The sequence below is a fragment of the Oratosquilla oratoria genome, chromosome 12, assembly GCF_046742065.1.
Source record: "Oratosquilla oratoria isolate Oo_2021 chromosome 12, ASM4674206v1, whole genome shotgun sequence".
In the NCBI taxonomy this organism is placed as follows: Eukaryota; Metazoa; Arthropoda; class Malacostraca; order Stomatopoda; family Squillidae; genus Oratosquilla; species Oratosquilla oratoria.
Genome location: NC_134788.1, coordinates 66417849 through 66430977, shown reverse-complemented (window position 1 = coordinate 66430977; position 13129 = coordinate 66417849). Strand labels below are relative to the sequence as shown.

General features: G+C 36.6%; 1 protein-coding gene across 3 annotated transcripts in view; it reads left to right on the top strand.

The window, feature by feature from the left end:
- Positions 1-11293, top strand: part of LOC143031960 (BTB/POZ domain-containing protein 6-like) — a 53544-nt gene extending 42251 nt beyond the window's left edge. For all 3 annotated transcript variants that reach the window (XM_076196359.1, XM_076196357.1, XM_076196358.1), the window contains exons 5-6: positions 9722-9861; positions 10010-11293. In XM_076196359.1, coding sequence (XP_076052474.1) covers positions 9722-9861; positions 10010-10685 — 816 coding nt within the window. In that variant the 3' untranslated portion in view covers positions 10686-11293. The remainder of the gene's footprint in view (positions 1-9721; positions 9862-10009) is intronic.
- The last annotated feature ends 1836 nt before the right edge of the window (positions 11294-13129 follow it).

Below are 13129 nucleotides of genomic sequence, written 5' to 3'. Positions count from 1 at the left end.
TACCCCAGTCGAAAGAATGATTCTTATTTTTGACATGAAGAAATACACCTGACATAATCTCACGCGCAGCAGTAAATAAGCTGGTGCGGACGTTACATCCTCCCCTCTCCTCACCCCCTCCCTCCTCCGCCACCCCAGTTTGCCCCACGCCTGAGTGAGGTCAATTGTCCACATCTCTTCTTACTGTAGTTTATAAGTCCCCTCTGTTCTCTATCTTATGTACTTTCCTGAAGAGGGCTACAGTTGATAGCCGAAATATAGGATTATTCTTTATTCGAAGTTTATTCTTTCTCCGACTGTGGGTTCCTGTGTGTTATTTACAAATGTGCTACTACATTTCTATTTAGATATATATATATATATATATATATATATATATATATATATATATATACACATGTATATATGTATATATACACATAAACTGTATGTGTATTCGTAAACGAAACACCTTAAAGTGAACTCCAAACTGAAACCTGTGAAAAATCTAGGGTAAACTTACTACGGTAAATATAACAAAAGAAAAAATTATAAGGTCTATAGAGAAACTCAAAGTTAATAAAACACCAGGGCCTGATGGTTGGCATCCAATAATCTTAAAGGAAATTAGAAATGAGATTGTTGTTCCATTAGAAATTATTTTTTTTTTTTAAATCCATCATATCCGGAGATGTCCCAAGAGAATGGATGCTAGCTAACGTCACTCCAATACAGACGCTCCTCTACTTACGTTCATTCGTTTTACGTTTTTTCGATTTTACCTTTGAACTGACGGTTAAAAAAAAAATTGTAAAAAAAAAAAAATTTGAGTAAATTTTTTAGTTTACCGCGCTCTCCGTAGTTCAAAAGATACTTGCGCACGACGCTGCGTCCATTGTATACATTGCGCAGACGACAAACTGAACATGCCTTGCCTCCTCCTCCTCCCCCTCCTCCACCATCTCAATTTATGTTGCTTGAATTTAATCTATTCGAGATTAATGTTATTATTTTACAATGTTATGTGTTTAATTAATGATTTAGGGGTGTTTTATAAGATACGGTAATATAATTTACCGATGTATAGTACAGTAACAACTTACGTTAATTTTCAACTTACGTTCGGCCGTTCGGAACGTAACTAAAACGTAAGTTGAGGAGCGTCTGTATTCAAAAAAGGTGACAAAAGGAAATCAAATAACTACAGGCCTATAAGCTTGACTTCAATTGTAGGAAATATGATGGAAACTATCATCAGAGATGCTATCGAACATCATTTAGAAAGGAACTGTTTGATAAATGATAGCCAGTATGGATTCAGAGAGAAATGTTCTTGCGTGACTAATTTACTCAAATTCTACAACATAGTCATATCGAATTATGACAAAAGAAACAATATAGATTTAATATATTTATATTTTGCAAAAGCTTTTGATAGTCCCCCATGGAAGACTACATACTAAATTAGCTTCACACAAAGTGGCAGCCTATTAAGTTGGACTAGAAATTGGATAAATGATTGAAAACAGAAAGTTCTTTTAAATGGCAAAACTTCTAGATGGAAAAATGTTACAAGTGGAGTTCCTCAGGGTTCCATTCTTGGGTCATTTCTGTTCATAGTATATATAAATGATATAGACCACGGACTAAAATGTATTGTCTTCAAATTTGCTGATGATACAAAATTGTGCAGGATGGCAAATGATCACTTCAATCAATTAGATATTCAAGAAGATTTAGAAAAAAAAAATTACAGCAATGGTCTGAAAAGTGGCTAATGAAATTTAACACAAGTAAATGCAAGGTTATGCACATACATATACCATGGCTTTCCCCCCTAGAAGGGAGGTAGCCAAAAAGAAAAAGGCATAAGATCATTTCCACCCATTCCATCCTTGAATACACTCCACACCCCTCCACCCTCCCTTTTATCCTAGCACCTCCTGGATGACGGGTCATCCCTGCACCTTGTCCACTGCCCTAGGTCAGAAGTAGTGTCGCAAGACACAGCACATCCACAGCAAGGCCGCTTAAAATAGCAGTAAGTATGATTACAAGTTGTTTGGAAATTCGTTAACAAAAGTGGATAGTGAGAATGATCTCTGGGTAATTATCAGTAATGATCTCAAATCATCTAAGCAGTGTATCTTTTACTTCAAAAGCTGATCTCTCATTAACAAGCTATATAAATCATTAGTTCATCCACATTTGGAATATGCTGTTTCCATATGTTCACCGAATCTCATTAAAGACATTGACAGATTAGAAAAAGTGCATAGGAGAGCCACAAAACTGATTCCAAATATAAAAAGTAAATCATACAAAAATCAACTAAAGCATACGAATCTATTTTCCCTAAAAATGTGTAGACTCAGAGGTGACTTGATACAGGTATTTAAGATTCTAAAGGGGATTGACAAAATCAAAAGTGACAAAATTCTTACACTGAGAATCCGACAAGAAATAATGGACTCAAACTGTCAGGAAATAGATTCAATTTGGAAATGGGTAGAAACAACTTCACCAATTGTGTAGCTAATGAATGGAATAAACTTCCTGCAGAGGCAGTGCAATGTAGTTCAGTTTGAAGCTCTATAATTCGTTTAAACATTTAAACAAGATGCTGTATTGACTGCCATTTATTTTATATTATTTGATTAATTGTTATTATTTGTCTTTGTTTATTATTTGCTTGATTTCCATTTATTATTATTCATTTGTCAGTTTATTATTATTTACTATTTACCTGTTTGTTTATCATTTATCTATACCTATGTATCATTTATTTTATTTATTATTATATTATTACTTTTTTTTCATTTCATCTATTTCTTTATCATTTATATATATTTTTTCGTATCCAGCCTAGTTATGGACCAAAAGGTCTCCTGTAGGCATGCTCTGCCTTTTTATCCTTTGTAAATATATATATATATATATATATATATATATATATATATATATATATATATATATATATATATATTGTAACGTAATATTAGATATTACGTCATATGTGTAATTATGTTATAGAATTGTGTTTCTTTGTATTACATGACTATGTTCATATTTCTTGTCTATGTATGTATGGTAACAATGTTAAGCAGTAACACCCGTCCAATCTAAGTAATCTTTCCTACGTGAGGAGAGAGGTGCGCACTCTTGTAGAACAAACAGACAAGCGAAATCCTGAATAGTTCGGAGCGCACAGATTTGACAGTTACTAAATAAATAGATTGTTCAAGCGAGTCGAGGGTCCTAAAACTACCCATGTTGACGTGTGTTAACTTACCCTCCTCCCCCCCTTTCACTCACTCGCACACTTCACCGGAAGTATCCCGCTTCCGGTCCAATGGTATATAAGCGGTGGAAATCGCTCACTCGTCGTCATTTTCCCACATATTGATCTCTTGATAAAAACTAGAAGGTTTAGATTCATGAGACGATTGGTGTGAAGTGATCACCCTTTTTGCCTACATTACGTGTCTGATATACATTGCATTACTTTACTTATATTTGTACTTATTACTTATTTTGATGCATGTTCCTGATCTCTGTGTACTTAGATAGTACCATATTGTATACGTATCTTGTGTTTCTTATTTGAACGATAATTTCCATATTCTTATAATCGTGTAACGGTCCCATTGACCCTACTGCCCATTCTCTTTTGTGTTGATTGCCTGTAAATATTTTCCATATTAATAATTTCGTTTACTAGTTTTATCGCTAGTTTAATATTCCTTTCCTGGAATCTTCTTTGTTACCTTTACTTCTAGTCTTACGAATTATCTAGGCCCTGACCAGATAGTTCAGTCCTACAGTGGCTTCTAGAAGTGAGCTGGTTCTTAAGCACTCTTCCGTTATACGTAACGTCTCTTCACTAACCAGCCGGCCCGTAACAAAGTGGCGACCTTGCCAGGATATTGGATCAGGTATTTAACACATTCTTATAGAGATGGATGATATAATTCAAGAATTCGTTCAAAATCCCAAGGTAAGTTTCTTAAAGAAACAAACTAAAGACACTTTGATAGAAATAGGCAAGCACTTTGGAGTAGACATTGATACAAGTTTACGAAAGAAAAAAATACTTCAGGAACTTGTTGAAAATCTGATCGAAGATGAGATCTTATCTCCAGAAGAGATTACAGCTATACAAATTCCTTCAAATAGGTTAGAAATAGAGGCACGACTAACCGAACTTAAGATTAAGGAGATTGAATTAAAGGTCAGGAGAGTAGAATTTGAGGAGGAAGCTAAATTGAAACAAATGCAAATGGAGGCAGAATTTAAAACTAAAGAGGAGGAAACTAAACTGAAACAAATGCAAATTGAGGCAGAATTTAAAGCTAAAGAGGAGGAAACTAAACTGCAACAAATGCAAATTGAGGCAGAATTTAAAGCTAGAGAAGAGGAAGCTAAAGTGAAACAAATAGAAAGAGAGAACGAAACTAAAGTCAAATTGGCAGAGTTAGAATTAAAGAAGGCGGAAGTAGAAGCTAGGATTGTTGATAGACAACCCGTAGTTCAGGAAGGTCATATAGATATTTCCAAGTATGTAAAACTTTTACCCAAATTTTCAGAGGGAGAGCCAGAAATTTTCTTTCTTCAGTGGGAAAAATTGGCGCAACAGTTACAAATCTCTAAAGAAAATTGGCCATTAATCATTCAAACACAATTTAAGGGTAAGGCTCAGCAAATTTATACTTCTCTTTCAGAAGCAGAAAGCGAGTATGATAATATGAAAGCTTGTATTTTAAAAGCTTATGAACTAATACCAGAGGCCTATAGACAGAAATTCCGTAATTATAGGAAGACACCTCAGTTAACATACGTAGAATATGCGGCTCAACAAGAGAGGTTATTCAATAGGTGGTGTTTGGCTAGTGAAACGGACACCTTAGATAGACTTAAACAGTTGATTTTATTGGAGCAGTTTAAGAATACCTTAGAGACAGATCTTAGGATTTTTATAGATGATCATGTTCCCGAAACTTTAACTAAAGCTGCTGTATTGGCTGATGAGTTCACACTAAATCATAAACCTAAGTCAAGACAAATGGAATCCCAAAAGTCAAAGTCATATATTCCAGATTCAACAAAATACTCTGATCCTTGGTCCCCAAAGAAACACTTTGAAAATCAGTCTAGCCCATCACATTTCAGTTACAGGTCTGATTTCAATCAATATCCTCCAAACCAACCTTGGCAAAGAATGGAAAGGTTTAAGACTAATCCCCCTGTAACTTGTTCATATTGTAAACAGGTTGGCCATCACATTTCTAATTGCAGAAAGAGACTGACACCCTCATTCTCCAATAAGACACCAACTCTTGTAAGTAATATAAAATCAGATGATTCAAAATCCTCTATTCAGGATAAACTACCAAAGAAGCCGGTATTGTCAAGTAATGTAGAACCCCCCTCATCAGATCATGATCCTTGTTTCAAACCATTTGTATCTTCAGGAACTATATCTCATAGTAGTAGTTCACACCAATATCCTATTTCCATACTCCGAGACACAGGAGCAAAGCAAAGTCTGATTTTAAATTCTGTCTTGCAGAATCTGGGTGAGTCATATACAGGTTATGATATATTGATAGAAGGAGTTGGAGGAATTGTAAAATGTCCATTACATAATGTTTTCTTGCGGTCTGATTTAACAACCGGAATGGTTAAAGTAGCAGTAGTAGACTCTCTTCCCATAGTAGGAATATCCTTATTGTTGGCCAATGACATCGCTGGAAGCAAAGTCATTTCTCCCTTAATAACAAATAACCCTAAGACCTCAGTAGAACCTTCAGATAACTTACAGTTGTTTCCCGCTTGCGCTGTAACCAGATCTCAGTACAAGAAATCTTAAGAGGAGACTTATAATTTAGAATCCCTATTCTCCCAAACTGACCCATCTTCTTCTTCACCAGTTTCTCTATCTAGAGCAGAATTAATCAAAGAACAGAAGTCAGATCATTCTCTTAAAAATTTGTACGAGATTGTTTCATCTCCAGAAGAAGTTGAAAATATGTCACGAGGTTTCTATATAGAAAATGGAGTCCTAATGCGAAAATGGAGAGCATCCACCGCAACCGCTGACCAGCCATGGCAAGTAAGGAATCAAATAGTCCTCCCTCTTGGTTTCAGGAATAATGTTCTAAGATTGGCTCATGATACTCCCTTAGCAGGTCACTTAGGGGTAAGAAAGACCTTGTTCAACATAACCCAACATTTCCATTGGCCCACGGTTGTCAAAGATGTTGCCCAATATTGTAAAACATGTCATACATGTCAACTTGTAGGTAAGCCCAACCAGAAAATTGTAGAAGCTCCACTCCATCCCATTCCTGTAATGGAAGAGCCATTTAAAAAAGTTCTTATTGACTGTGTAGGACCTTTACCTCCTTCAAGTAAAGGAAATCAGTACATTCTCACAATCATGTGTATGAGCACTCGTTTTCCAGAAGCCATTCCTTTGAAAAATATTAAAGCTCAAAACATAATCAGAGAAATGTTGAAATATTTCACTATGGTAGGATTTCCTAAGAACATTCAAAGTGATCAAGGAAGTAATTTTCTTTCCAACAAGTTTAGAGAAACTCTTGTAACACTAGGTATAAATCATGTAACTTCCTCCGTCTATCATCCTCAATCACAAGGTGCTCTAGAGCGCTTTCACCAAACGCTCAAGACAATGTTAAGAATCTTCTGTGCTGAGAACACTCGAAATTGGGAAGACGGACTCACCTTTTTGTTGTTCGCCACCCGAACAACAATTCAAGAAAGCCTTGGATTCAGCCCGTCAGAATTAGTCTTCGGTCATGAAGTCCGTGGTCCCCTAAAGATACTTCATGAACAATGGATGAAAGAAGAACCACCTGTTCCTTCTTTGAAATACGTGTCCCAGGTCACCGAGAAGTTGTTAGAAGCTTGGAAGTTGGCAAGAGAGAACTTGGCGAATGCTCAACGAGAAATGAAAGGTCGGTATGATAAAAATTCTAAACTTAGAACTTTCTCTCCAGGAGATCAAGTGTTACTTTATCTTCCCATACCAGGAGATCCATTGCAGGCTAAATACAAAGGACCCTATGAAGTCTTGTCCAGAGCCAGTGATCTCAACTACATAATCAAAACTCCAGACAGAAGAAAGAGTTCCCGTCTCTGTCACATAAATACCTTAAAACCTTATCATTCCAGAGATCCAATTCCAATTTGCAGCTCTACCACAATAGAATCGGAAGAGCCTCCTGATAACCTGCCTAATCCTCCTGAGATTCCCTTGGAAAACTCTCAGATACTACAAAATCTTCAGATAAAAGTAGGACACTTATCTGAGAAACAAGATGTAGCAGAACCATTGACTGACCTGTTGAGAAAAGACCACGACTTCGTGTGGACACCTACCTGTGAGACGGCCTTCAAAAACATGAATTAACTTCTCACTAACGCACCAGTTCTAAGGGCTCCAGACTTCGAAAGTCCCTTTCTTCTGCATGTAGACGACAACGAAACCTGTCTCGGTGCCGCCATGTTGCAATATCACAATGAATTTCTTCACGCTATCACCTACTACAGCAAGAAGCTGTCCCCTGCGCAGAAGAACTACTCCATACCTTTCTAGAACATAGCTTTTCAACAGAAAGTAAAAAGCTTTCCCAAACGGTGGAGGTGTAACGTAATATTAGATATTACGTCATATGTGTAATTATGTTATAGAATTGTGTTCCTTTGTATTACATAACTATGTTCATATTTCTTGTCTATGTATGTATTGTAACAATGTTAAGCAGTAACGCCCGTCCACTATATGTAATCTTGCCTACGTGTGGAGAGAGGTGCGCACTCTTGTAGAACAAACAGACAAGCGAAATCCTGAATAGTTCGGAGCGCACAGATTTGACAGTTACTAAATAAATAGATTGTTCAAGCGAGTCGAGGGTCCTAAAACTACCCATGTTGACGTGTGTTAACTTACCCTCCTCCCCCCCTTTCACTCACTCGCACACTTCACCGGAAGTATCCCGCTTCCGGTCCAATGGTATATAAGCGGTGGAAATCGCTCACTCGTCGTCATTTTCCCACATATTGATCTCTTGATAAAAACTAGACGGTTTAGATTCATGAGACGATTGGTGTGAAGTGATCACCCTTTTTGCCTACATTACGTGTCTGATATACATTGCATTACTTTACTTATATTTGTACTTATTACTTATTTTGATGCATGTTCCTGATCTCTGTGTACTTAGATAGTACCATATTGTATACGTATCTTGTGTTTCTTATTTGAACGATAATTTCCATATTCTTATAATCGTGTAACGGTCCCATTGACCCTACTGCCCATTCTCTTTTGTGTTGATTGCCTGTAAATATTTTCCATGTTAATAATTTCATTTATTAGTTTTATCGCTAGTTTAATATTCCTTTCCTGGAATCTTCTTTGTTACCTTTACTTCTAGTCTTACGAATTATCTAGGCCCTGACCAGATAGTTCAGTCCTACAGTGGCTTCTAGAAGTGAGCTGGTTCTTAAGCACTTATCCGTTATACGTAACGTCTCTTCACTAACCAGCCGGCCCGTAACAATATATATATATATATACATATATACATACATATATATATATATATATATATATAGTGTATATATATTTATATATATATAGTGTGTATATATTTATATATATATGTATATAATGTATATATATATATATATATATATATATATATATATATATATATATATACATATATATGCAGACGCTCCTCTACTTACGTATCATTCGTTTTACGTTTTTGCGATTTTACGTTTGAACTGACTGTATTTTTTTTGTGTGAATTTTTGAGTTTAGCGCGCTCTCTGTAGCACGAGACGTTCAAACGATACTTACGCATGACGCTGCGTCCATTGTTTACATGGCACAAACGACAGACTGAACGTGCCTTGCCTCCTCCTCCTCCCCATCTCACTTTATGTTTTTTTAATTTAATTTATTTGAAACTAATGTTATTATTTTACAATGTTATTTTTATAATTAATGATTTAGTGGTGTTTTATAAGATACGGTAATAGAATTTATGGATGTATAGTACAGTATGAACGGTCATACAGTACTGGAACGTACAGTAACAACTTACGTTCATTTTCACGTTACGTTCGGCCGTTCGGAATGTAACTAAAACGTAAGTTGAGGAGCATCTGTATATATTTATATAATGTGTATATATATATATATATATATATATATATATATATATATGTGTGTGTGTATATGTATATGCTAATAACAACATGGGTACGTGTGTTCACTTATGCAAAGAAGACCACTTGGAAAAATAAAATAACGAAGCAGAGCGCTTTCGTATATTACATCTTCAATGCAATGAAGATGTAATATACGAAAGCGCTCTGCTTCGTTAGTTTCTTTTTCCAAGTAGTCTACTTTACATATATATATATATATATATATATATATATATATATATATATATATATACATATATATATCTGTCTGTCACCATGTCTCACATTTTCTCCCTCCCTCTTTCTCTTCTTCCTTTTCCACCATTATCTCTATTTGTTTCCCTACTTTGCCCCGCCATATCTCTCTGTTTGTCTTTGTACTTCTTACCCATGTTTCTCTCTTTCTCTATCTCCCCTTCTCTTGTACAAATTGTTCCCTGTCTCTTCGACTCGTCAACGGTTGTAAAAACAAAATATTTTGATTTTTGCTCCACAGATGCTGAGTCGTGACCCTGATGCTGTCATGTCGTCTGAGACCGTATCTCACCTGAGCAAAGAAACCTTGAGGGATTTGCTGAAGAGCGACGACATCTGTTTTTCTTCCGAGGCTGTCCCCTTCAAAGGACTGATCGCCTGGTAAATACATGTGCATGTCCTCATGCTTTGTGGCCAATTCTCTTTTGTTTTCAACGTGATATAGAATGCAGCTGTGGTTAGATATTCGTCCATCGACCTCCGACATTAAGGCGTTGTGTGAGCGGCACTGTGTCTCTTGTCGTTGCAGGGGAAGAGCCCAGCTAGGCCCGGAGGAGGAGGAGCCGTCAGGGAGTGCAGTGCGCCAGAAGATCGGGGACGACCTGCTGAAGGAGGTGCGGTTCCTGAACATGTCCTGCGACGAGTTCGTCGACAACGTGTTCGGCACGGACGTGCTGACTCACACGGAGTGCTTCCACATCCTTTGGGCGATCAGGGGCGCCGACCTCTCGACCCTCCCAGAGGACACTCCTCTCAATCCTACCAGGAGAGGCAGGGCCCCAAAGCTCAGGGAGAAGGAGGAGCTTTCTTCCTGTAAACTGCAGTTAGATGGTTCGTATGCATTTTACACTTCGTCTTCAGAAGTCGTTTTGTTTGAAGGTCTTTCGAGTGATGCGACGATTCAGCTTCACCACATGGATGTTAAATGTTATCATAATACCTCCAATTGCGGTGGAGCACTTAACATAATGGACGACGAAGGAGAAACGATACGCTCAGCGACGTCTGAAGATGCAAATTTCACTTTTACGAGGCCAGCTGTCCTTCTGAAGGATAAGAAATACAGAGTTGTGTTTTACCCCAAAAAAGATGTTAGCTTAGGTCGTGGAGCCGGTGGAGGAAGGGCGAGGGCGGGGAACGCAACTCTTTCATTTTCACGGGGTCATGACTGTTCTTTTTATATCTGGGAGCCGACAAGTAGTTAGGAAAGGAGGCACGCCACTGCGTACCCTCGGCCCTGTGGAAGCGAAGTCCGTTCGGGTTTGGGTGTCGAGAGGGAAAAGAAAGGACGAGAGCGTCATTCATAGGAGAGAGCGGGTCCTGTTGCTAATGGCGACGTTGAGCAGATTAGAATGGTTTGGCGCCAGCAAGGATGAAACGTGAAAGGAGCAGCAGCCAGGGCCAAGTGTGTGAAGGGCGCCACCGTAGACAGAGACAGGGGGAGAGGGTGATGTGTTGTCCTTGGTTCTCGGGCTGAGCTGCTCACGAGTGTTGCAGTGATGACTCGGCCAGCCGCCGGCTTGCTTCTCCAAACCGTCGACATTTCGTCTAACAAATTTGTTTTCCTCTCAAAAAAAGAAAAGAAAATGAAAATAATAATAAGATAGAGTGAATAGAAATAATAAAAAGATTTTGAATGATGATAATATACCTATCATATTTTTCATTCATGCGAAAATAGACTATGTCAACTGCTTAAGCTCCTAGCCAATCGTAATGACTGCAATCGTATGTACTCTGTGATTAAATTTTAATATTTTCGATATAAGGGACATTGTATGATGAAGCGTAAAATAACATTTATTTCTACTTGTATATTTGTTTTACATTATCCTTTATGTTTTCGGTAGCCATTTAATTGTATCTGTTGACAGGATATGCAATCACAGTCTCTCCTACAAAGAACAACTTCATTTTCCAAACTAGCATCCATAAGGAAAGAAAAATACATGGAAGAATTAAACAATATTTCATATTTATATATATATATATATATATGTATGTATATATATATATATACATACATATTTATACTATACAAAAATAGAAATGAAAAATAAAACATTTTACTGTAAGTGCATTGAAAATGTATACCGAGACTGGAAGATAGAAATAAGCGTTGTGGCAATACACCGATTCAAGTAATTTCACTGTAAATAAGAATTATTATTATTTCATTTAATATTTATTTTTTGTTTTTGTTTTCATTTATGTATTTATTTATTCATTGTCTTTGCGAAGATCTGGGACACAATAAGAATGGCATATGACACAATGGAAGATTTATATTTCATAACGAAGGTATAAAGGAAGGAAAATCCTACTGGTGCACAGAATGTGGAAAACGAGAGGAAATTCAAGGAACATTTTTTATTCTTCAAGAAGACGGAGTTTAGAAGGATCTGATAGAGAAACAAAATGTCGACATCGGCAGAGATAGTGTTTTTTTGCTATCAATATTCAATTCATTAATTAGGCGGAATATCGTAGACAAGTACGAATCTCTAGAAGCTTGATGGAAATACCAGAAATGTATATATATATATATATATATATATATATATATATATATATATATATATATATATACATATATATATATATTCACACACACACACACACACACACACACATATATATATATATATACATATATATATATATATATATATACATTTATATATATATACACATTATATATATATATACAGTGTATATATATATATATATATATATATATATATATAGAGAGAGAGAGAGAGAGAGGGGGGGGAGAGACTTAAAACCCACTTTCGGAAAAGAAGAGACGAAAGTAGATAGTTCCGTATATTTCGATCACTATGCGCGATCACAGATAATGATCGAAATATACGGAACAGTCTCTCCTAAAGAACAACTTCATTTCCAAGCTAGAGTCCTTAAGGACAGGGGAACACATGGAAAAAGCTAGCTATGTTTTTTATCGATTTTTTTTTTATGTATATAGTATGTAAAAAAGTACCATTAGAATAAAAGAATGGAGTGTAAGTGCACGGAAAGAGTAAAACCCCATTGGAAATATACCGAGAATGAAAGACAGAAATAGGCGAAAAATCTTTTGATGACCATGCACCGATTTTAGTCATTTTGTTTTCAGCAAGAAAAAAAAAAGTCTTAGAATGGTAAAATAAGGGGGATTCGGCACCAAAAATGGGAACGAAATTCCTAATTCTCAGAATGTGGGGAAATGAGAGGAAATTATGTGATTCCACCCCCCCTCCCAATAATACCGAGGTAAGCGTCTTAATTCGCTAGCGACCAAAATAATGAATTCGCAGCGTTTGATTGGCGCTACCATATAGTCAAGCATATTCTCGTCTAGCGTTGCAGTAGCGAATATAAAAGTTAGCGCCTAGCATAAAAAACAACAACAACAACGCGCTCCGTCATCACATTCATGAGTCTTGATTTGTTTCCGAACTTGTCCTATGTTGAATTTTCAAGTGTTCTCTTACCTTGTTTTCAAAAGATTGATTGAAATGAAAAACTACAGACGCTTGAATGAGACAAGCATAACAGTTCTGTCTTGAAGTTCCCCACCTATGGAAACAGGGGTGTGACATCATCTACGTTCATACTCTTTACTTCCACCCGAATTTCCAGACACTAG